This window comes from Eschrichtius robustus, chromosome 15 (assembly GCF_028021215.1).
Source record: "Eschrichtius robustus isolate mEscRob2 chromosome 15, mEscRob2.pri, whole genome shotgun sequence".
Classification (NCBI taxonomy): domain Eukaryota; kingdom Metazoa; phylum Chordata; class Mammalia; order Artiodactyla; family Eschrichtiidae; genus Eschrichtius; species Eschrichtius robustus.
Window position 1 is genome coordinate 48,010,723 of NC_090838.1, and position 27,408 is coordinate 48,038,130.

A 27,408-nucleotide genomic window follows, 5' to 3' on the forward strand; every position below is an offset into this window, starting at 1 on the left:
CAGTAATCATGTTGTAAAATATTCAGGTAAGCGAGAATCAGCCAATTCTGTGTTCCAGAATGAATTGTGAAAGTTTTTGAATAAATTTTCTAAAATGTTACTAGTTTTGATAAAATAAATCAGTTTCCATTTCATAATTTTCCTTAATTATGTTTAAAAACCTGTGATAAAGAGAAAACAACCTTCTTCAGATTATTTGTAACTATACTTGGGGAAAAAAAAAATCACCATCTTAATAGGTAATATTTGCTTAGTTCTTCATGCATATGATATGTGTGCTCCTGTCATGCCCAGCAGTATCTTTACCTCTCAGTGGTTGATGCAAGCTCAAAATAGTAAGAGGTAGATAGATATGAACTTAAGAGATAGTTAGCCACACAGAAATCTACCTTATGAAGTCATAGAAAAACAGTTTAAAAAGAAAGACATGCTATTTTCACAATGCATAGCCTATGTAATCATTATTGCAGTTTGGATTTGATTAACTGAATTTTAGTTTTTTAGTAATATGCTTGGATATATCATTTGATCAAGAATATAATTTGCAAAGCTTGTTAAAAAGCTAAGTAGAATATGATAGGGGAAGACATTTGTTAAAAGCGAAAATTCATGGCCGATTATTTTAAGCACTGATTTGAATTGGCTTTATACTGTACTTTTATCCCTATAGTCTTTGTTCATTAGGGTATCAAAATGGCTTAGAAATACCCTTCAGCTTTAGGCTATTACGACCAGATATCTCATTTATGTACCTCCCTAAGGTGTTCCTGGAATCCAGTAAATGTTAAATTAAGTCCCACGGGCATTTTTACACTCTTGCCCCAGCACATCTACGCTCCTGCTTGCTTGCGTTGTGGCTGTTTTTCTTTCCTACATATCTGTTTTTGTCTGTTTTCAAAAGGTCGTTGGTTCTAGATGTCATAATTTCCTAAATGCACACTGTTCATCTTCTGTAGCTTTTTGCCTGTCCTTAAGGTTTTTAATTTGAACATTTCCCTCAGATAAATTTTAAAGTTCAGACATTAGGAATTGTAAAACTAGAAGGGACCACATAGAAGGTCATACCTCGAGTGGTTCTCAAAGAGTCATACAAGGCTCCTTCATAATTCAGAGGTCTGGGTTTCACCCCAGATCATGGGCAGTTGGGCTAGGAACTCCTAGGTAAGAACCCCGTATTTGCATTTTATATTTGAAGAAACTAAGATTCTGAAACTAAGTTACTTGCCCAAATTGTTCTCTAATGAACAGTGGAGTCAGACGTACACCCAGATTTTCTCTGAGGACCAGCCCCTTCCTCTTTCCTCAAGAATGAAAATCAACGTATTGGGCTGCCCAAAAAGTTCGTTTGGGTTTTTCTGTAACATCTGTCAGAAAAACCAGACCGAACTTTTTGGCCAACCCAATAGCTTGCAGAGGAGACCATCTCCATTGTGCTTAATGGCAGAATTTCTGTAAAGAAACAGCAGGACTGTTTTTGAGGAAGGATTTTTAGATATTAGAAAAGTTATTTCTTAGTCATAGAAGAGACCCACTAATGAATTGGATCTTGATTAGTTTTGCATTGATTTTTTGGTCACCTATATTTCCAAAAATCCTTCATTGTCCTCTTCATTTACCTTCAAAAGTTTTCTAGGGCATCTTTTCTAACTGTCTGCTTTTGTCTTTGATCACTGAAATTTGAGAAAAAAATGTAGTTCAAATCTGATTATTAGCACTTTTATATTTGGAAACTAAAAGCTAAGAGAAAAAAGTGTTGATTTAAAATATTTGTGTCACCATGGTAAATTATATCAATATCGAAAACACATAGCAAATATTGGAGATTAAAGAAAAATACAGATTGTGAGACAGAGAGTTTCATAGTTTCTAAGAAAAAACTTACGTAAGATTATGAAACCTATTAGAGGAACTATGTGCTTTTACAGTAACGTCACAGAAATGTAAAGCTTTCTCATAATGTGATAGCCGTTAAAAGACTCAGATAGAACTTGTTTTATCTCAGTCTCTGGTATTCTTTCTGGAGATAAGTTGTCAACATCTATACAATGGAAAGACTCTTCACAGCACCAAGTGCTTTTATTCTCTTCCCAAGCTATACCCCAAACATACACTGCCCTCTAAGAAATAGTAAATCTATCTTGTTGTAGTAATGGTTTTATCTTAGGTTTGTCTGTTTGGCTCTTGTCAATTCCCTGAGAACAGTTGAAATACTTGACTGGTCATCTCAGCGACCATCTCAGATACCCACCTGTTCCGCTTTCAGTTAATGAGTCACTACTCTGTGTCTGCCTTAATATTCTGTATCCTTGGCTTATTTCAGAGTTCTGCCTTCTCTGAGTTTCCTTTCACCACATAGTAATTTCAGGGTTAAGGCCCATTGCATTCTACATTTGAATTCTTGAAGAGGGGTTGCACTTTTGAGTTGTAATCATCTACTGCCTTACGTCCCTGATCATTTGACTCTATCCTCTGCTTCTAACCAAGACATCAAAGCGTTCTGGGTAGATGTAATTGTGTATACCATTTAAGGGCTAGAAAGGCAAAGTCCATAGCACCTTGGCTTCCTGATTCAGAATTTGTGCCTCTTCAGTCAGTGTACTGACAAATGACACTCTCCTAACTCCCTTGGGTACAATTTGAGCCATCCATTGCTATATCATTCCTTTCCAAATAGTTAAGGACCATAACGACAATTCCCTTCAAATATGACAGAATATCTCCACCACATAGTTGTGCCTGCTAAAACAGAGAGACTAATAGCTACATGGGCTTCGAAATGAAGGTAGACAGAACCCTATATATTCTCGTGTAGTACTGTGAATAGTACTTGGCTTCCCTGGAGTATCTGCTCTTTTTAAAAGAGAAAACAGAGAAATACAATCTATGAATAATTAATGAGCCAACGGGTTTGTATTCATGTTAGAGCAATGTAAATTTTTGTGGAATTAATCAATCTGATCATAATCCTAATAGTGAAACACTCTAAGAGGGTTATGACTTACTGTGTGTGTCTCCTAATTAATGTTAGTATATTGGCATGTCGTTGTTGAATTCAGTAACAATTACTTATTATTAATCTCACCTTTTGCTACTGTCCCTTTAAAATGGCCCAATTTTTAGCATATTGTATCTATTTTAGTGACTCGAATTTATTCTTATCTTTTCCCTGCATCTGTATGCTTTCTGTTGTGGTAATCCGAGATACCATACTGTTGGGTAGCTAAGATTTATGATAACTGAGGCCCCCATTTCACAGGGGAAACCAGGGAAATCTACCACTGACCCTTAAGGCTACCACCTCAGGACTTTAAACCACTAAGGACAATGAAGGAGCGTTTGTTCTTACCTATTTAACATTTTGGTATCCCTCATTTTAGATGTATAATATAGGAACCAGGATGATTTTGCTCATGTGTTCTTAATTCTGGCTAGATATTAGAATCATGTTGAAAGCTTTAAAAAAAAAAAAATAGATGACCATACCTGTTTGAGAGTAACTCCCAGTGTGCAGCTAAGTTGAGGACCACTCTCATAGCTAGTGTAAGCTGGCACATCATTCTTTAATTCTGACCCTGGTTGCTAACAAAGTGTAGTAGTCCCATCTGTTGAGCAGTTCTTGTGATTTAGAAACTTGCATCACATTTCATTTTGTGTTTGTGTTTGACAAAATATGTGAATATTTTGTCTCTTGTCTTATATTCCTTTTTGTCCCTCTCATAGATTCCCGCTTAAAAAAAGAAAAAAAAAAACATACACATGTCTTGCGGAAGAGAAAAATTAAGATGCTTACTTTTTTTTTCTTCTTTTCTTAAGGTTGTATGGAGGAAACTTGGAGATGCTGCAGGTTCATGTCCTGGAATTAGGCAGCATTTGTCTGGAAACCAGTACAAAGGACCCATGTGAGAAGGACTCTCTTTCAAACATGACATCACCACTGCAAGAGAGACAGAAGAAAAGAGTGGATTTCCACAAACCTGGACTCATGGAATAACATGGAGTGATTGTACATTGCACATATTTTCCTTCTAAAACCTTTAGTTGTATAACTGAAGTTGTATTTTGTCTCTCACTTCAATGTTCACAACAGTCAATCTCAAACAAGGTAGCTTTGAAAAATCACCATTTTGGTACCAATATTTTCATTAGAACTAAAAGTTTTTGACTCTACAGATCGAAGATTATAATTGGGAAACCTGCATGATTGGGAGAGTCCAGTAGAGCCTCTGTGGTTTTGATAGAATTGAATCATTGCATATAATGGTGGGAGTGTTCTACCATATTGTTCCAGATGAGAGGTGGTTTCCAGCTTCCCAAGTTGGAGAGTTGGTCACCTATTATATTTTAGTTAATAAAATACTAGTTCCTGATGCATAATTGATTTGAATGCAAGATAAGATTAGGTTTCTGGGATTTTGTTTTGACTTTTGAGGTGCTAAAAATACCACATAAATTTTCCTTATCAGCTAGGAGGGTAGCAAGACTTTGTCAAGCGCTTATCAGCGAGTACCATTTATTTCAATTGATCAAAGTAAATATATCTTTTCATCTTAATGTATTGTTCATGAAGACACATCTTGGGAACATATCAACCTCCATCTTCAGTGTATTCATTGATGTTAATATTAACAGTTTCAATTAAAGAACAAGCAAACAATTTTTCTAAGTGTTTCCAGCTGTGAGATGTCAATGTCTACAATTTAGTTTCTAGACATGCTGTTATACTTAATAAACTTTCTGTAAACTTTAAAATATTGCACTGCATTGATGAAAAAAGCTTTCTTAGCCTACAGCAGCTATGTAACATTTTATGAAACTGACGCATGTCCTTCATTATTGAAGCTAAAAGCTCTTGTTCAGATTGCTTGAGGTTTGAAAAGGAGGTGTGCTAGCTTTGCTTAGTTTTCCTTATTTTTGGTGTGTATATATATATATATATATATGTGTGTGTGTGTGTGTATATATATATATATATATATATAACAGACTGTGTGTATTGGAAATGCTATGATAGGTATTTTGTGTTTATCCAAATGCAACGATAGTTTCTTGTATGAATGTGCAAGAGGCCTGTGACCGAATGCTAAGTTTATATTGTAGTTTAAGATTATAAAAGTAGGAATGCAACAATTCCCAGATTTCTTCTAAATTACTCAGATTTGATTCATAGCAGATATTCTGTTGTTGCTCTTGTTTTTAAACAGGCTCATTAGACATGTATTAATTGTCATTGGTGAAGGAATTGTTACACTTTTTTGAATGTTACTGTGATGAAAAAGCAGCCCTCTGGTCTCAGAAAATATTTATGAATTAATTTGCTATAGAATTTTCTCTAATTATTGTAATTGGGTTATCATTTAAGCTTTTCTTTTAAAATGTTATATATCTTAAGAATATTATTACTCTAGAAAAGAAAATTGCTATATTTACACCTTCTCTTGAAAAGCTTTCATCTTTAAATTGTTGTATTCCTACACTCTGAAGACATTTAAAACAAGTTTCTGTGCCTGCAGTAGAGCCTGCAGAAGCTAATACAAGGAACACTGGTCTTTTGACAAAATACTTGTGTAGATTTTGATACTGTATTAAAACTATTTTTTTAAAGTTCTGCATAAAATTGAGTATCAAGTATATGTGTTCATCTTAGCAATGATAATAAATTATTTAATCGCAGTGGTTTTTTTTCTTCAAAATGTTTTTCCTAAATTGAGATTTCTAATAGTCACTAAATATCATATTACTCCTGTATGATGACAGTAATGATAGTAATACAGATGATTCATTATCTTAAATATAAGACAAAGGCATGTTTAAATATGCTCTTAATGAGGGATTTAATATTGAGATTCCTCAATTCATTATTTTCTAGTATAATGTAGTTAAAAATTTAGAATATTTAAGAATATTTAAAAATTAGTTATAAACTCTTTCCCTTGTTCTTCTAATTCATACAGAATAAGATTAAACTTCAATTATTTATTATTAAAATATTAGTAATCACAAGGAAATATACCAGAGAGAAAATATTAAAGAAATGGAAAACTCTGCATCTGTATTTAAGAAGCTTATACATTATTGAGGAAAGATAATACACACACATGACCAAGACGTAAATTAGAGAACACGCTCAGGTAGAGAACTTGGAAATCACTCACACAACTGTGGAACAAGGCTTCCTACACTTAGCATTAGTCTGTACTTTAAATGACATAGTAGATGGACAGCCCAGGGCCTGAATCTTGCTACTGCCCAATATGTTTATCAATAAGAGTGAGTGGCACCCTTCTGTTACATGACCAGTTTATTAGTTTATGATTTCCTTTTCCCTGGAACAAAGGTTAATTTACATATCTTAGTAGATGATCTTTACCAGCCTTGAAGCTGATTGTCAGTCTACCAGAATCTAAGCTTCTTAAATTAATGCTTTGTAAGTTTCTAGCACATGCTCAAGGCACTACAGAAAATTTAGATCATATGTGACATCCAGCAAAATGCTGACAGTCTAATTGGGATGATTGTTCGACAGTTCAGTTAACTTTTAACGAATGCCTACCACTACCATATGAGTAAACACACTTTGGTTCCTCACTCAGGATGCTGACTGTTCAAGAAATACATGGAACCGTAGTATCTTGGATACCAGCAGAAGCTTCCTTTATCCTTGAGATCTAGATAAGTTTGCCTCAAACATCTATTTTCATCATCTTGAGGAAGTGCTAAGTCTCCTAGTGCCTTCCACTCATTTCCAGAGTTTTCACTCTATGTAAGCATCCTGTTGCCTCATTTGGCTTCACCTCAAGTGCAAACTGATTCTCCATTAGAAATCTTGTCACCCATTCTTGGAAAGGCTCTGCCTACTTCAAGCTGGCTTATCAAAGTAAATTCCCAACAAGCTCAAGACACTTCTATGAGGAATTCATACATTGACCTCTAAAAGAAAAATTTCTCCATCTCATTACACAATTAAAGGACAATATATCAGATTGAACCATATGAGATTGCCAATATTTGACCATCTTTGGATTACCAAAACAGCATATGGTACAACTTGGTAGGATTAAGAGATTTTTGGTGGGAATAGACACAATAGAAGTTTGTGGCAGCATATTGAGCTGGAGCAATATAAAGTATGCTTTACTATGTGCAGCATTGAATAAAGGCCTTTGGCTTAGTGAGGCTGCCTTTGGGGCGGCAAGTTCAGCATGTGACTATAATTAGCTCTGTGCATTTGAGACTTAATCTCATTGAGCCTCAGTGTCCTGATGTGCTGAGTGGAGATAACATCTATCTTGCTGAGTTACTGTAAGGTTCTTAGTAGCCTTCCTAGTTCCAAAGTTCAATGATCTTGACAGTCCACAAGAAATAATGGCGATCCTTTAAGACATAGGAGCCTAGACCCGTGAGCTGTGGCAGTTTATACCATCAGGCTGGGGGAAGGAACCACAACACTGAAGGGACTCTATCTACCACACAGATTCTAGCTGCACATTCGTACTTTCAAGCTCTATTCTTTACATATCATCAGCCCACCACAGGCCTTGTTACGACCAATCACATATTGTGATTTTGGAAATGGAGAAAAAGGACATGTGTCTGATTCTCATACAGGAACAGTATGTTCGAAAAACAATTTCTACAACCATTTAATTCTGTATTTGTTTTTCATGTCACTGTAGGCATAATACTTTCAATTCAAAATGGCAGAATGAGTACCTGCTGCAGCTTTCCCCTCTTGCCTTGAACCCTAAAAATTATTGAAAAGATACTTAATAAACTCATAATTCCAGTAGAACATAAAAAGTACTGTACTCTATGGACCAGCAATTATGATGAATTCTTGAAAGAAGGGAGACAAACAGTATCTTGTTGAAGAATGGATCCATAATTCAAAGTACATGATGGAGGGTATTGTTTAAAAAGGATGCATGGCTGCAAGGACGTTTCAAACAAGGAAGAGTTTGATACACGCATTGCATGGAGATTCTGGGATAATTGACAATAGCCAGACGTTCTGACTCCTGCATATGACCTTTCCCTCCCTGGGTCAGACATAGAACAAGAGATAATTACTCACAGGCTGGAATAGAGAGTAAGTATGACTGAATCAGACACAGTGCAAAGCCTTTGGATTGGTAACACCCAGAGGAAAAGGGACCCTCTGTGCTCAGATCCTTAGCTACTGATAACACCCTGCCTAGAAGTTTGTCCCACCACCTCCTTTGCACTTAATTTAGAGAGGCTGAAGTATCTCCAAAACCCAGCGTCCTGACCTTCTTTAGGCAAGTGGTAGAATAAACACAGCAGGCTAATAGGGAAGTTTCAATACTAACATGAGTATATAACCAAACATCACCCAACATTTCTCTCACTGTCTTCCATTTCCTTCAGCCTTCCTTCCTTCTCTTTCCTAGTTGTTTTCTAACTGCCCTATTTTATGAGTTTAAATGTTAAAGGTACTTCAAAACCATTTGGAAGTAAGGATAAATCATAAGTGAAGTATAGTCTCATTTAACTGAAATTTAAGAATGTCTCTTTAAAAAGCAATATCCTCTCATTTTGCAGAAATGTTTCTCAGAGTTTTGATGCCCAAGTTATAATTCCATTTGGTCTTATTACCAAGAAGGCTTTCATTTCCTATCCCAGGACCTTTAGTTTTCTAGATCCTGTTCTAAAGTGATAGCATACAATATACAACATCACACTTGCCATGGCAACAACAGATTCATATGCTAATCAGGAATGCAGCACATTTGTGTTTTATAGAAGCACAAAGGCCTCTAAAATTGGCCTTTGATCCTATGGGCCATTGTTGGTTATGGGCCAAGCTGGATGGGCTTAATACAGCATTATACAAAATCTGTTTTCCCTTTGCAAAAATCTGGGTTAGGTACGAATGGGTTTCTGACAGTCCAGATAACAGTCTCTAGGGCTTTTTCCTTTCTGTTTTTTTTTTTTGTTTTTTTTTTTATAACCATCACCATTCCCCAGGCTCAGTCTAGCCCTACCACTCAATATTGAACACATTGATTGGCTACCCAAGATTCAGTTTTCTCTTTTTCCTAAGACAGTTCTCCTTTGCTGTAGAAAGACAATGCTCTTCTACACTGTCCAAGAGAATCAGGAGAAGTGTTTCCAACTCCATAGCTGAATCTTGATTATTTTAAAGCCTAGACTCACAAAGTCCATCTTGGTAATCTCATCCTACTTGCTAGTAATTGATTCAGGAAGCCAATCTTCAGCCAATCAGCACACAGCATTCCTATGGCCCAACTGAGGCAACATGGCTTAACAAGGCTCATCTAAATTCTTGGGGAAGAAATTTTATTTTGTGGGTAGGGGAGAGGCTTTTTTTTCTCTTGTTGGATGTATAAGGAAGAGTCGCCTGTCGCAAAAAGCCATATTGGCTGTTATTGAGAAGTCATCCAGAGGAGAAAGCATGCATACAGTTAAGGGTAGGGCCAAGAGAACTGTGGAAAAAGGGAGCTGAACTTTGATTATACCTTGTCTGGAGTCCACCCTCTTCTGGACTCTCAGAGAGATTCAAATTTTCCTTACTGTTTTTGATTTGGGATTCTTTTACTGACTAATATTGTACACTTTAAATGTTATGAATTGAATATCTGGTCTCCTGATGTAGAAAATTGCAGGATATTCTATGATGATGGCTTAGTTGTATTGGGAAGAACAAGGAGTGTGTTCAAACAACTGATTCCTCTAACTACTGCCAAAAAAGAGAGGTTCTATGTTATCTTTATGTAGTCGAATAAAAAGAAATTAGCAAGAAGGGAGAGCAAGATGGTGGATGATATGGAGCTTATCTTCCCCCCACAGACACCTCAAAAATATATCTACACTTGGAACAATTCCCATGGAAAACTAACTGGAAACTGTTAGAAAGACTCCTATAAAACCAATGCTGAGGGGACTTCCCTGGTGGTTCAGTGGTTAAGACTCTGTGCTTCTAAGGCAGGGGGCATGGATTCAATCCCTGGTCCGGGAACTAAGATCCCACACACTGCATGGCATGGACAAAAATGAATAAATAAAATAAAATAAAATAAAACCAATGCTGCAAGAAAGATACACATGTATTTGGGTAGGATGGGAAGAGAAGCATTGGGTCAGGATCTGTGCCCCTGGGAGGGGACCAAGAGGAAAAGGGAGATTGCACAGGCAGGCAGTCACCCTGGGTAGTGAGTGGGTCGAGCCACAGACTGGGTATCCCAGTCCTGGGGTCCTATGTGTAGGAGACAAGCCCATTTGGCTAATTGGAAAAGCACTGGGACAGATAGACTGGAGAAGTCTAGACTCCACTCCTGAGGAGTGTGCAGGTGCTGGTTTGTCCCCAGGCATGGCGGAGAAAGGTCCCTAGCCCAAGCCAAGTGAACGCTCTGGCCCTGCCCACTTCCTGCCATAGTCTAGCACTAGATCTGGGGTGGCCACAGTAGGGGAAAAATGCCACCATGGGCTTTGTCTGAACAGAGCCCCGGATGCCCATACAGGCAGAGCATTGGACCTCTGTAAGCACACAAGCTCTCCTTGCTTCAGCACTCCCCTCCTCTGGGGCAAAGGCCCCAGTGTGGGGAGAAGGAAAAACACACAATTAAAGCGAACAGAGCTAGCCTGAGCCCAACTCTCAGGTCTTCTATTCTAGCAACTTGGGAGAAGACCCACACCCCTGACAGGGCAGTGATGGCCACTGAGCAGAAAGGAAGTCCCGCCTCACACCCTTCTCAGACTCTAGCTCTTCTATCACCAGCCACACCCCCTACCAAGGCGATAGCTGCCAGCACTCCCTGAGGAAAGACATGACTGGCATCCACATCAAATTCAGCCCTATCACCAAGGCACTGAACACATGCAATTTACATAGGTACACTCCCACGTAAGAACACCCCTTCAAGACCAAAGTAAGTAACTATTTCACCTAAATTCGTAGAGACAGAGAAAGTTAAATAAAATGAAAAGGGAAAGGAACTAAGCTTAATTGAAAGAGCAAGAGAAAACCTCTGAAAAATTAATGAAACAGAAATAGGCAATTTACCGGACAGATAATTCAAAATATTGGTACTAATATGGCTAACTGAATTTTCATGAGGAACTAGAAATTATAAAGCAGCAGCAAACAAAAATAGATAATTCAATATCTGAGATAAAAAGCATACTAGGAACAATGAATAGCATACTAAATGACACAGAAGAATGCATAAGTGATCGGGAAGATAGAATAATAATGGAAATCATCCAATCAGAACAGCAGACAAACAAATGAAACAATATGAGTACAACATATGAGATCTCTGGTATAACATCAAATGTGCCAACATCTGCATTATAGGGGTTCCAGAAGGAAAAGAGAGAAAGAAGGGTTTTGAAAAACTGATTGAAGAAGTTATGGCTGAAAACTTCCCCACCTAAAGAAGGAAATAAATATCTAGGTATAGGAAGCACAGAGGTCCCAATCAAGATGAACCCAAGTAGACCTATACCAAGACATAATTAAAATGGCAAAAGTTAAAGATAGAGAATTCTAAAAGCAGCAAGAGAAAAAGTCATATCCAAGGGAATCCCCATAAGGCAAATCAATGTGATACACCACATTAACAAAAGGAAAGACAAAAACCACCTGATCATCTCAATAGATGCAGAAAAAGCATTTGACAAAATTCAACATCTATTCATGATAAAAACTCTCACCAAGGTGGGTATAGAGGGAACAAATCTCAACATATAAAGGCCGTTTTTGACAAACCCACAGCCAACATCATACTTAAAGGTGAAAAAGCTTAAAGTATTCCTGCTATACTTAGAAACAAGACAAGGATTTCTACTCTCACCACTTCATTAAACATAGTATAAGAAGTCTTAGTCACAGCAATCAGACAGTAAAAGAAATAAAAGTTATCCAAATCGGAAAGGAAGAGGTAAAACTGTCAGTATTTGTAGTTGACATAATACTTTATATGGAGAACTCTAAAGTCTCTAACAAAAATCTACTAGAATAAATGAATTCAGCAAGGGTGTAGGATGCAAGATTAATATACAGAAATCTGTGTTTTTATACACTAATAATAAATTATCAGAAAGAGAAAGTTAAAAAAAAAATCCTGTTTAAAACACATCAAAAAGAATAAAATACCTAGGAGTAAACTTAACCATGGAAGTGAAACACCTATACTCTGAAAACTATAAAACACTGATGAAAGAAATTGAAGATGATACAAAGAAATGGAAAGATATCCCATGCTCTTGGATTGGAAGAATTAATATTGTTAAAATGGTCATACTACTGAAAGCAATCTATAGATTTAGTGCAATTCCTATCAAAATACCCTTGACATTTTTCACAGAACCACAACAAATAATCTTTAAATTCATATAGAACCACAAAAGACCTCAAATTTCCAAAGCAATCTTGAGAGAAAAGAAGAAAGCTGGAGTTATAACCTTCCCAGACATCAGACAACAAAGCTACAGTAATCAAAACAGCATGGTATGTGCACAAAAACAGACATATAGATCAATGGACCAGAATAGAGAGCTCAGAAATAAACCCCTACACATACAGTCAATTAACGTACGACAAAAGAGGCCAGAATATACAATGCAGAAAAGACAGTTTCTTCAACAAGTGGTGCTAAGAATACTGGACAGCCATGTGATTAGAACATTCCCTCGTGCCATGTACAAAAATAAACCCAAAATGGTTGAAAGACCTAAATGTAAGAATGGAAAGCATACAACTCCTAGAAGAACACATATGCACAACACTCTGACATAAATTGTAGCAGTATTTTCTTGGCCCGGTCTCTGAAGTCAAGAGAAACAAAAGCAGAAATAAACAAATGCGGCCTAATTAAATTTAAAAGCTTTCACACAGCAAAGGAAACCATCTAAAAAAAAGACAACCTAAAGAATGGGAGAAAATATTTGCAAATGATGCAACCAACAGGGGGTTAATATCCAAAATATACAAACAGCTCATACAACTCAATATCCAAAAAACAAATAACCTAGAGAGAGCGGGATCAAGATGGTGAACCAGCAGGACATGGAGTTCATCTCCCCCCACAAACATCAAGAATACATCTATATATGGGACAATTCTTACAGAAAACTAACTGGAAACAGGCAGAACTCCTATATAACCAAAGCTGCAAGAAAGATCTCCATGTAAGAGGGTAGGACAGAAAAAAGGCATCGGGTTAGGACCTGCACCCCTGGGAAGGATCTGAAAGGGAGAGAAGGTCTGCTCTGGAGAACCCTCACCCTAGGGAACAAGCAGGTCAAGCCTCAATCTGGGCATCCCAGTCCTGGGGGCCTACGTGGAGGAGACAAGCCGCCTTGGCTGCTGGGAGAACCACTGGGACAGACAGAAGGGCTGGAGAAACCTAGACTCTACTCACGAGGAGTGCATGTGTGCTGGTTTGCCAACAATCATGGTGGAGAGAGCCTTGCACTGTGGGCTCTCACCTCACTGCCACACTCCCCAATCCAAACAGGGCAAACACCCTGGCTCTGTGCACTCCACACCAAAGCTTGGCATGGCCCTGGGAAAAGACTTAGTCTAGGTACACAGACACAGATGGGTATCTGGGATGTGATCCGAGTGGGGCAGTGGGGGCCACTGTCAGCACACACAAGAGGCAATGGCACAGGAGGACACTGCAGCTTAGAGCTGGAACACTGGCAGACAAGCCCTGAGAGAGGACTCAGAATCTAGCTGTGCAGAGACAGCCTGGGGTACTTGGGTGTGGCTCAGGCAGGGCAGCGCCAGCCATGCAGTGCAGGAGCATGCAAAGCTTCATCTCATAGTGAGCCCACCCTGGTCCTGCCCACTCTACACCAAAGCTTAGTGCTGGATCTGGGGCAGACAGGTCCTGGGAGAAGACTACCACAGAAGCAGCCCAGGTCTTAGGCAGCATTGCAGCCACCTCAATTCCTGCTTCAGAATGCCCTACCCTCAGCCCCAGCCTACTCCACACCACAGCCTTGCACTAGATCTGGGATGAACACAAGAGGGGAAGGGATGTGTCTTTGGTCTGCTTCTGAGCAGAGTTGCAGACACCTACACAGGCAGTGCATATGTCCTCTGTGACCTCATGGGTATCACTTCAGCAATCACCTCCTTTGGGGCAGGACATGCACTCAACGGCAATGAAGGCTGATTGAACATGACCCTCAGGGCTTCTACTCCAACAACTGGGGAGCAGACTCCACTCCTGACAGAGCAGTGACAGCCACAGAGCAGAGACCAAGTCTTACATCACACCCTGCACAGGCTTTATATCCCCCAACACCAACCACACCCCCTATCAAGGGGATAAAGTCCAGCGCACCCTGAGGAAAGACATGGCTGGAGTTTATATCAAAACCAGCACTCGGAGATTTGAGAAGATGGCGGAAGAGTAAGACGCGGAGATCACCTTCCTCCCCACATATACATCAGAAATACATCTACATGTGGAACAGCTCCTACAGAACACCCACTGAACGCTGGCAGAAGACCTCAGACCTCCCAAAAGGCAAGAAACTCCCCACGTACCTGGGTAGGGCAAAAGAAAAAAGAAAAAACAGAGACAAAAGAATAGGGACGGGACCTGCACCAGTGGGAGGGAGCTGTGAAGGAGGAAAGGTTTCCACACACTAGGAAACCCTTCGCGGGCGGAGACTGCGGGTGGCAGAAGGGGGTAAGCTTCGGAGCCACGGAGAAGAGTGCAGCCACAGGGGTGCGGAGGGCAAAGTGGAGAGATTCCCACACAGAGGAGCGGTGCTGACCAGCACTCACCAGCCGGAGAGACTTGTCTGCTCACCTGCCGGGAGGGGTGGGGGCTGGGAGCTGAGGCTCGGGCTTCGGAGGTCGGATCCCAGGGAGAGGACTGGGGTTGGCGGCGTAAACACAGCTTGAAGGAGCTAATGTGCCACAGCTACCTGGGAGGGAGTCCAGGAAAACGTCTGGAGCTGCCGAACAGGCAAGAGACTTTTTCTTGCCTCTTTGTTTCCTGGTGCGCAAGGAGAGGGGATTCAGAGCGCCGGCTAAATGAGCTCCAGAGACGGGCGCGAGCTGCGGCTATCAGCACGGACCCCAGAGACGGGCGTGGGACGCTAAGGGTGCTGCTGCCGCCACCAAGAAGCCTGTGTGCGAGCACAGGTCACTCTCCACACCTTCCCTCCCGGAAGCCTGTGCAGCCCGCCACTGCCAGGGTCCCGTGATCCAGGGACAACTTCCCTGGGAGAACACACGGCGCGCCTCAGGCTGCTGCAACGTCATGCCGGCCTCTGCCGCCGCAGGCTCGCCCTGCCTCTGTACCCCTCCCTCCCCCCGGCCTGAGTGAGCCAGAGCCCCCGAAGCAGCTGCTCCTTTAAACCCATCCAGTGTGAGCGAAGAACAGACGCCCTCAGGTGACCTACATGAAGAGGCCGGTCCAAATCCAAAGCTGAACCCTGGGAGCTGTGCGAACAAAGAAGAGAAAGAGAAATCTTTCCCAGCAGCCTCAGGAGCAGCGGATAAAATCTCCACAAACAACTTGATGTACCTGCATCTGTGGAATACCTGAATAGACAACGAATCATCCCCAGTTGAGGAGGTGGACTTTGGGAGCAAGATAGATTATTTTTTCCCCTTTTCCTCTTTTTGTGAGTGTGTATGTGTATGCTTCTGTGTGAGATTTTATCTGTATAGCTTTGTTTTCACCATTTGTCCTAGGGTTCTGTCCGTCCATTTTTTTTGTTTTTGTTTTGTCTATATATGGGACAATTCTTACAGAATTTTATTTAACTTACTTTATTTTATTTTATTCTCTCTTTCTTTCTTTCTTTCTTTCTTTCTTTCTTTCTTTCTTTCTTTCTTTCTTTCTTTCTTTCTTTCTTTCTTTCTTTCTTTCTTACTTTCTTTCTATTTTTTCTCCATTTTATTCTGAGCCATGTGGAGGACAGGCTCTTGGTGCTCCAGCCAGGCATCAGGGCTGTGCCTCTGAGGTGGGAGAGCCAACTTCAGGACACTGGTCCACAAGAGACCTCCCATCTCCACGTAATATCAAATGGCAAAAATCTCCCAGAGATCTTCATCTCAACACCAAGACCCAGCTTCACTCAACGACCAGCAAGCTACAGTGCTGGACACCCTATGCCAAACAACTAGCAAGACAGGAACACAGCCCCATCCATTAGCAGACAGGCTGCCTAAAATCATAATAAGGCCACAGACACCCCAAACACACCACCAGACATGGACCTCCCCACCAGAAAGACAAGATCCAGCCTCATCCACTAGAACACAGGCACTAGTCCCCTCCACCAGGAAACCTACACAACCCACTGAAACAACCTTAGCCACTGGGGACAGACACCAAAAACAATGGGAACTACGAACCTGCAGCCTGAGAAAAGGAGACCCCAAACACAGTAAGATAAGCAAAATGAAAAGACAGAAAAACACACAGCAGATGAAGGAGCAAGATAAAAACACACCAGACCTAACAAATGAAGAGGAAATAGGCAGTCTACCTAAAAAACAATTCAGAATAATGATAGTAAAGATGATCCAAAATCTTGGAAATAGAATAGACAAAATGCGAGAAACATTTAACAAGGACCTAGAAGAACTAAAGAGGAAACAAGCAATGATGAACAACACAATAAATGAAATTTAAAATACTCTAGAAGGGATCAATAGCAGAATAACTGAGGCAGAAGAACGGATAAGTGACCTGGAAGATAAAATAGGGGAAATAACTACTGCAGAGCAGAACAAAGAAAAAAGAATGAAAAGAACTGAGGACAGTCTCAGAGACCTCTGGGACAACATTAAGTGCACCAACATTCGAATTATAGGGGTCCCAGAAGAAGAAGAGGAAAAGAAAGGGACTGAGAAAATATTTGAAGAGATTATAGTTGAAAACTGCCCTAATATGGGAAAGGAAATAGTTAATCAAGTCCAGGATATGCAGAGAGTCCCATACAGGATAAATCCAAGGAGAAACACGCCAAGACACATATAAATCAAACTATCAAAAATTAAATACAAAGAAAACATATTAAAAGCAGCAAGGGAAAAACAACAAATAACACACAAGGGAATCCGCATAAGGTTAACATCTGATCTTTCAGCAGAAACTCTGCAAGCCAGAAGGGAGTGGCAGGACATATTTAAAGTGATGAAGGAGAAAAACCTACAACCAAGATTACTCTACCCAGCAAGGATCTCCTTCAGATTTGATGGAGAAATTAAAACCTTTACAGACAAGCAAAAGCTGAGAGAGTTCAGCACCACCAAACCAGCTTTACAACAAATGCTAAAGGAACTTCTCTAGGCAAGAAACACAAGAGAAGGAAAAGACCTACAATAACAAACCCAAAACAATTAAGAAAATGGGAATAGGAACATACATATCAATAATGACCTTAAATGTAAATGGATTAAATGCTCCCACCAAAAGACACAGGCTGGCTGAATGGATACAAAAACAAGACCCATATATATGCTGTCTACAAGAGACCCACTTCAGACCTAGGGACACATACAGACTGAAAGGGAGGGAATGGAAAAAGATATTCCATGCAAATGGAAATCAGAAGAAAGCTGGAGTAGCAATTCTCATATCAGACAAAATAGACTTTAAAATAAAGACTATTACAAGAGACAAAGAAGGACACTATATAATGATCAAGGGATCGATCCAAGAGGAAGGTATAACAATTGTAAATATTTATGCACCCAACATAGGAGCACCTCAGTATATAAGGCAAACACTAACAGCCATAAAAGGGGAAATCGACAGTAACACAATCATAGTAGGGGATTTAACACCCCACTTTCACCAATGGACAGATCATCCAAAATGAAAATAAATAAGGAAACACAAGCTTTAAATGATACATTAAACAAGATGGACTTAATTGATATTTATAGGACATTCCACCCAAAAACAACAGAATACACATTTTTCTCAAGTGCTCAGGGAACATTCTCCAGGATAGACCATATCTTGGGTCACAAATCTAGCCTTGGTAATTTTAAGAAAACTGAAATCATATCAAGTATCTTTTCCGACCACAACGCTATGAGACTATATATGACTTACACGAAAACATCTGTAGAAAATACAAACACATGGAGGCTAAAAAATACACTACTTAATAACGAAGTGATCACTGAAGAAATCAAAGGGGAAATCAAAAAATACCTAGAAACAAATGACAATGGAGACACAACAACCCAAAACCTATGGGATGCAGCAAAAGTAGTTCTAAGAGGGAAGTTTATAGCAATAAAATCCTACCTTAAGAAACAGGAAACATCTCAAATAAACAACCTAGCCTTGCACCTAAAGCAATTAGAGAAAGAACAAAAAAACCCCAAAGTTAGCAGAAGGAAAGAAATCATAGAGATCAGATAAGAAATAAATGAAAAAGAAATGAAGGAAACAATAGCAAAGATCAATAAAACTAAATAAAATGAAAAATGGAGATGGAGGAATCAGGCTCCCTAACTTCAGACTATACTACAAAATACTAAATCAATAAAACTGGTTCTTTGAGAAGATAAACAACATTGATAAACCATTAGCCAGACTCATCAAGAAAAAAAGGGAGAAGACTCAAATCAATAGAATTAGAAATGAAAAAGGAGAAGTAACAACTGACACTGCAGAAATACAAAGGATCATGAGGGATTACTACAAGCAACTCTATGCCAATAAAATGGACAACCTGGAAGAAATGGACAAATTCTTAGAAATGCACAACCTGCTGAGACTGAACCAGGAAGAAATAGAAAACATGAACAGACCAATCACAAGCACTGAAATTGAAACTGTGATTAAAAACCTTCCAACAAACAAAAGCCCAGGACCAGATGGCTTCACAGGCGAATTCTATCAAACATCTAGAGAAGAACTAACACCTATCCTTCTCAAACTCTTCCAAAATATAGCAGAGGGAGGAACACTCCCAAACTCATTCTACGAGGCCACCATCACCCTGATACCAAAACCAGACAAAGATGTCACAAAGAAAGAAAACTACAGGCCAATATCACCGATGAACATAGATGCAAAAATCCTCAACAGAATACTAGCAAACAGAATCCAACAGCACATTAAAAGGATCATACACCAAGATCAAGTGCGGTTTATTCCAGGAATGCAAGGATTCTTCAATATATGCAAATCAATCAACGTGATACGCCATAGTAACAAATTGAAGGAGAAAAACCATATGGTCACCTCAATAGATGAAGAGAAAGCTTTCGACAAAATTCAACATCCTTTTATGATAAAAACCCTGAAGAAAGTAGGCATAGAGGGAACTTTCCTCAACATAATAAAGGCCATATATGACAAACCCACAGCCAACATCGTCCTCAATGGTGAAAAACTGAAACCATTTCCACTAAGATCAGGAACAAGACAAGGTTGCCCACTCTCACCACTCTTATTCAACATAGTTTTGGAAGTTTTAGCCACAGCAATCAGAGAAGAAAAAGAAATAAAAGGAATCCAAGACAGAAAAGAGGAAGTAAAGCTGTCACTGTTTGCAGATGACATGATACTATACATAGAGAATCCTAAAGATGCTACCAGAAAACTACTGGAGCTAATCAATGAATTTGGTAAAGTAGCAGGATACAAAATTAATGCACAGAAATCTCTTGCATTCCTATACACTAATGATGAAAAATCTGAAAGTGAAATTAAGAAAACACTCCCGTTTACCATTGCAATAGAAAGAATAAAATATCTAGGAATAAACCTACCTAAGGAGACAAAAGACCTGTATGCAGAAAATTATAAGACACTGATGAAAGAAATTAAAGATGATACAAATAGATGGAGAGATATATCATGCTCTTGGATTGGAAGAATCAACATTGTGAAAATGACTCTACTACCCAAAGCAATCTACAGATTCAATGCAATCCCTATCAAACTACCACTGGTACTTTTCACAGAACTAGAACCAAAAATTCCACAATTTGTATGGAAACATAAAAGACCCCGAATAGCCAAAGCAATCTTGAGAACGAAAAATGGAGCTGGAGGAATCAGGCTCCCTGACTTCAGAATATACTACAAAGCCACAGTAATCAAGACAGTATGGTACTGGCACAAAAACAGAAACATAGATCAATGGAATAGGATAGAAAGCCCAGAGATAAACCCACGCTCATATGGTCACCTTATCTTTGATAAAGGAGGCAAGCATAAACAGTGGAGAAAAGACAGCCTCTTCAATAAGTGGTGCTGGGAAAATTGGACAGATACATGTAAAAGTATGAAATTAGAACACTCCCTAACACCCTACACAAAAATAAACTCAAAATGGATTAAAGACCTAAATGTGAGGCCAGACACCATCAAACTCTTAGAGGAAAACATAGGCAGAACACTCTTTGACATAAATCACAGCAAGATCCTTTTTGACCCACCTCCTAGAGAAATGGAAATAAAAACAAAAATAAACACATGGGACCTAATGAAACTTAAAAGCTTTTGCACAGCAAAGGAAACCATAAACAAGACAAAAAGACAACCCTCAGAATGGGAGAAAATATTTGCAAATGAAGCAACTGACAAAGGATTAATCTCCAAAATTTATAAGCAGCTCATGCAGCTCAATAACAAAAAAACAAACAACCCAATCCAAAAATGGGCAGAAGACCTAAGTAGACATTTCTCCAAAGAAGATATACAGATTGCCAACAAACACATGAAAGAATGCTCAACATCAGTAATCATTAGAGAAATGCAAATCAAAACTACAATGAGATATCATCTCACACCGGTCAGAATGGCCATCATTAAAAAATCTAGAAACAATAAATGCTGGAGAGGGTGTGGAGAAAAGGGAACACTCTTGCACTGTTGGTGGGAATGTAAATTGATACAGCCACTATGGAGAACAGTATGGAGGTTCCTTAAAAAACTACAAATAGAACTACCATACGACCCAGCAACCCCACTACTGGGCATATACCTGAGAAAACCATAATTCAAAAAGAGTCATGTACCAAAATGTTCTTTGCAGCTCTATTTACAATAGCCAGGACGTGGAAGCAACCTAAGTGTCCATCGACAGATGAATGGATAAAGAAGATGTGGCACATATATACAATGGAATATTATTCAGCCATAAAAAGAAACGAAATTGAGCTATTTGTAGTGAGGTGGATGGACCTAGAGTCTGTCATACAGAGTGAAGTAAGTCAGAAAGAGAAAAACAAATACCATATGCTAACACATATATATGGAATCTAAGAAAAAAAAAAGGTCATGAAGAACCTAGGGGTAAGACAGGAATAAATACACAGACCTACTAGAGCACGGACTTCAGGATATGGGGAGGGGGAAGGGTAAGCTGTGACAAAGTGAGAGAGTGGCATGGACATATATACACTACCAAATGTAAAATAGATAGCTAGTGGGAAGTAGCTGCATAGCACAGGGAGATCGGCTAGGTGGTTTGTGACCACCTAGAGGGGTGGGATAGGGAGGGTGGGAGGGAGGGAGATGCAAGAGGGAAGAGATATGGGAACATATGTATACGTATAACTGATTCACTTTGTTATAAAGCAGAAACTAACACACCATTGTAAAGCAATTATACTCCAATAAAGATGTTAAAAAACAAACAAACAAACAAAAAACCAGCCCTCGCACCAAAGACATTGAACACACACAGTCTACACAAGGATGCTCTCACGTAAAAACATCCCTTCAAGACCACAGTAAAGTTAAGGAAAATAAAATGGCAGAAGAATTACTCCCAACTAAAGGAACAAGAGAAATTCCCTGAAAGAACAAATAATGAACAGATCCTGAATTCAAAAAGGTCATAATAAAAATGCTAACTGAATTAAGAAAAATTATCAATAGAAATGCAGATCACTGTAACAAGGAACTAGAAAGTATAAAGATAAACCAATCAAGAACAGAAAATTCAATTGCTGAGATAAAAAGCAATCTAAAAGCAATGAACAGTCAACTAAATGACCCAAAAAAATGCTCAAGTGTTCTGGAAAATAGAATAATGGAAATCACCCAATTAGAACAGCAGAAAGACAAATGAAAAAAAAAAAAGTAACACACAAGATCTATGGGATAACATAAAGCATGCAACCTATACATAATACGTGTTCCAGGAGAAGAGAAAGAAGGGGATTGAAGAAATTATGACTGAAAACTTCCCAAACTTAAAGAAGGAAATAGATATCCAGGGATAGGAAGCACAGAGGGTCCCAAACAAGATGAACCCAAACAGACTCACACCAAGTCATATTGTAATTAAAATGGCAAAAGTTAAATATAAAAAGATAATTCTAAAAGCAACAAGAGAAAAAGTCATATACAAGGGAATCCCCATAAGGCTACCAGCTGATTTCTCTACAGAAACTTTACAGGCCAGAAGGGAGTGGCATGATGTATTCAAAGCCCTGAAAGGGAAAAGCCTACAATCCAGGATACACTACCCAAGAAGATTATTATCTAGAATAGAAGGAGAGATAAAGAACTTCTCAGACAAGCAAAAGCTAAAAGAATTCAGCCATACTAAACCTACCGTAAAAGGAATACTGAAGGGTCTTCTCTAAATAGAAAAGAAGCAAGAATCTAAAGGAAAGGGAAAATCCCAATGCAAAAGGCAAATATCATATATTGTAAGGATTGAAAATCATTTAAATAAGCCAATATATGGATTAAAAACAGTCAAAGTTGTAAAAGTATTTAAAACTACAATAAGAAGTAAAAGGATATGCATTAAGATGTAAAATAGAACATCAGAATCACAAAATGTGAGGGAGGGGAGTATAAATATGTAGATCTTTTAGAATGTGTTTGAAATTGAATGACTATCAATTTAAAGCAAATAGATATAGTTATGGGTCAACATTCTTGAACTCCATGGTAACCACAAATCAAAAATATACAATAGATTTATAAAAACCAAAAAGAAAGGAACTCAAGCATACTACAAAAGAAAATCATCAAACCACAACAGGAAAAAACAAAAAGAAGAAAAAAATGAACAAAGAAGAACTACAAAAACAACTAGAAAACAAGGATTAAAATGGCAGTAAGTATATACCTATCAATAATTACTTTAAATAACAAAGGACTAAATGATCCAATAAAAAGGCTGAGTGGCAAATTGGATTAAAAAAGAACGTGCAATATGTTGCCTACAAGAGACTCTCTTCAGGGTGAAAGACAGACTACAGTGAGGGGGTGGGAAAAAATATTCCTTGCAAAGGGAAATGACAAGAAAGTGGGGGTAGCAATACTCATATCAGACAAAATAAACTTTAAAACAAAGGCCATAAAGAAAGACAAAGAAGGGCAGTATATAACAATATAGGTATCAATTCATTGAGAATATTATACTTGTTCACCTATATGCACCAAATGGAGGGGCACCCAAATACATAAAGTAAATACTAACAGACACAGGGAGAAAGTGACAGTAATACAGTAATAATAAGAGATTTTAACACTGCAGTGACATCAATGGACAGATCATCCTGACAGAAAATCAATAAGGCAGAACTCCTAAATGACAAAATAGACCAGTTAGACTTAATTGATATCTATAGAACATTACACCCCCAAAGAGGAGAATATACATTATTTTCAAGTGTGCATGGAACGATCTCTAGGAAAGACCATATACTAGGTCAAAAAACAAGGCTCAAGAAATTTAAGAGGCTAGAAATTATTTCAAGCGTAATTCCTGACCAAGATATTTGAAACTAGAAGTCAACACAGAAAGAAAAATGGGAATAGAATGAACACATTAAGACTAAACAACATGCTACCAAAAAGCCAATGGGTCAATGATGAAATTAAAAAAAAAGAAATTATAAAATACCTGGAGACAAAAGAAAATGAAAATACAACTTTACACAATCTATGGGATGAAGCAAAAGCAGTTGTAAGAGGTTCATAGCAATACAGGCCTTCCTGAAGAAACAAGAAAAATCTTAAGTAACAACCTAATCCATCATCTAAAAGAGTTAGAAAAATAAGAACAAACAAAGCCCAACGTCAGCAGAAGGAAGGAAATAATAAAGATCAGAGAGGAAATAAATAAAACAAATATCAAAAAACAATAGAAATGATCAATAAAAACAAGAGCTGGTTTTTTGAAGAGATAAACAAAATCAACAAACCTCTAGGCTCACCAGGAAGAAGAGAGAGGATGCAAATAAAGTAGGAAATGAAACAGGAGAAATAACAACCCATAACATAGAAATACAAAAAAATCCTAACAGAATACTATCAACAGTTATATGTCAAAAAATTGGATAACCTAGAAGGAAAGATATTCCATTCTCTTGGATTGGAAGAATTAATATTGTTAAAATGGCCATACTACCCAAAGCAATCTACAGATTTAATGCAATCCCTATCAAAATATCAATGACACTTTTCTCAGGGCTAGAACAAATAATTTCAAAATTCATATGGAACCATAAAAGACTGAGACTTGTCAAAGCAATTCCAAGAAAAAAGAAAGCTGGATGTCTAACCCTTCCAGACTTCAGATTATAATACAAAGCTACAGTAACCAAAACAGTGTGATAGTGGCACAAAAACAGACATATAGATCAATGGAAGAGAATAGAGAGCCCAGAAATAAACCCATGCACATATGGTCAATTAATCTATGACAAAGGAGGCAAGAATATACAATGAAGAAAAGACAGTCTCTTCAACAAATACTGTTAGGAAAGCTGGGCAGCTACCTGTAAATCAATAAACACTCCCTTACACTATATACTCAAACTCAAAATGGTTTAAAGACCTAAATATAAGACATGACATCATAAAACTACTAAAAGAAAACATAGGCAAAACATTCTCTGACGTAAATCGTAGCAATATTTTCTTAGATCAGACTCCTTAAGCAAAATAAATAAAAGCAAAAATAAACAAATGGGGCCTAATCAAATTTAAAAGCCTTTGCACAGCAAAGGAAACCATCAACAAAATGAAAAGGCAACATATGCAATGGGAGTAAATATTTGCAAATGATGCAACTGACAAAGGATTAATATCCAAAATATAAAAACAGCTCATTCAACTCAATATCAAAAAAAATAAAAAATAAATCAACAACCCAATCAAGAAATGGACAGAAGACTTAAAAGACATTTTTTTTTCCCCAAAGAAAAAAAACACAGATGGCTAACAGGCACATGAAAAGATGCTCAGCATTGTTAATTTTTATAAAAATGCAAATGAAAACCACAATCACCTCACACCAGTCAGAATGGCAATCATCAAAAAGTCTACAAATAAAAATGCTGAAAGGGTATGGAGGAAAGAGTACCCTCATACACTGCTGGTTGGAATGTAACTTGGTGCAGCTACTGTGGAAAAAATAATACGAAGGTTCCTTAAAAAACTAAAAATAGAGCTACCATATTATCCAGCAATCTCACTCCTGTGCATCGATCTGGGAAAAAAATGAAAATTCTAATTCGAAAAGATACATGCACCTCAATATTTACAGCAGCACTGTTTACAATAACCAGGATATGGAAACAACCCAAGTGCCCATCAATAGACGATTGGCTTAAGAAGAACTGGTATATATTCAATAAATATACAATGGAATATTACTCAGCCATAGAAAAGAGTAAAATATTACCATTTGCAGCAACATGGATAGACCTAGAGAATATTATGCTTAGTGAAATAGAGAAAGACAAACACTATATGATATCACTGATATGTGGAATCTCAAAAATAATCCAAATGAATCTGTATAGAAAAACAGACTCACTGACAAGAAAACAAACTTATGATTACCAAAGGGGAGGGGGGGCGATGGACAAATTTAGGAGTATAGGATTAAGAGATACAAACTACTATACATACAATATATAAGCAACAAGAATTTACTATACAGCACAGGGAATTATATCCAATATCTTGTAATAACCTATAATGGAATATACTCTGCAAAAAAAAAAAGGAATCACCATGCTATACACTTGAAACTAATGCAATATTGTAAGTCAAACAGAATTCAATAAAGAAAAAATAACCCAATTATTAAATGTCCAGAAAACGTGAATAGACCTTTTTTCAAAGAATACATACAGATGGCTAACAGGCACATAAAAAGATGCTCAACATCACTAATTATTAGAGAAAGGCAAATCAAGACAACAATGAGCTATCACCTCACATCTATCAGAATGGCCGTCATCAAAAAGTCTATAAATAACAAATGCTGATGAGGATGTGGAGAAATGAGAACCCTCGCACACTGTTTGTGGGAATGTAAATGGGTGTGGCCACTATGGAAACAGTATGAAGGTTTCTCAAGAAACTAAAAATTGAACTACCATCTGATCCAGCAATTCCACTCCTGGGTATATGCCCAGAAAATATGAAAACAGTAATTTGAAAAGATACTTGTACCCCAAAGTTCATAGCAGCACTATTTACAACAGCCAAGACATGAAAGAAACCCAACTGCCCAACAACAGACATTTGGATTAAGAAGATGTGGTACATACATACATATATACATACACAATGGTATATCAGCCACAAACGGAATGAAATATTGCCATTTGCAGCAACATGGATGGACCTAGAGAATATTATGCTTAGGATGGTTAGTGAAATCAATCAGAAAGTGACAAATTCTGTATGATATCACTTATATGTGGAATCTCAAAAATAGAAATGAATGTATATGTAAAACAGAAAGACGCATAGATATGGAAAACAAACTTATGGTCACCAAACAGGAGAGGAAGTGGGGAGGGGCCAGATAGGGTTATGGGATTAACAGATACAAATTACTATGTATAAAGTTGATAAGCAACAAAGATTTACTGTATAGCACAGGATATTAGAGCCATTATCTTGTAAGTATAATCTGCAAAAATACTGAATCACTATGCTCCACACCTGAAAGTGTCAACTATACTTTGATAAAAAAAAAATTACAAGTGGGGCTTCATGGCCTTCCTCATTCCTTTTCCTTATTTTCATCTATTTTGTCACTCCTCTCCTGACCCCTCCCCTCCTCCAATGCTTCTGGGAGAAAAAAATAAAACAGTGCTGAGGCAGAGTCTCAACAGTAAATGAAGACTACTTGTAGCAATGCAGTGGGGAGAGTGAGAAGCAGTATTTTCAGCCCCTATGCTGGGGGCTGAGGAGACAGGGGGAGAGGAGATGGAGGGACCAGGATGGTGGATGAGAGAGGGCCCCTGAAGAAACTGAAGGAATCCTAGGAGTTTTAGAGTTTCCAAGAATAAAAGTGGACCAGAGATGTTAATAAAACTCTGGACTTGGAGTTTGCCCAGTTTCTCAAATTATAAAATATTTCAAAGATTTAGTGAAAAATGTTTTAACAAATGCTGACATTTTGCTAATATTTGAGTCACTCTTAACA

General features: G+C 38.1%; 1 protein-coding gene across 3 annotated transcripts in view; it reads left to right on the top strand.

Moving 5' to 3' along the window:
* CCDC85A (coiled-coil domain containing 85A) overlaps positions 1 to 4,897 on the top strand; it is a 197,408-nt gene extending 192,511 nt beyond the window's left edge. For all 3 annotated transcript variants that reach the window (XM_068564308.1, XM_068564306.1, XM_068564307.1), the window contains one exon: positions 3,814 to 4,897. In XM_068564308.1, coding sequence (XP_068420409.1) covers positions 3,814 to 3,903 — 90 coding nt within the window. In that variant the 3' untranslated portion in view covers positions 3,904 to 4,897. The remainder of the gene's footprint in view (positions 1 to 3,813) is intronic.
* Positions 4,898 to 27,408: the final 22,511 nt, after the last annotated feature.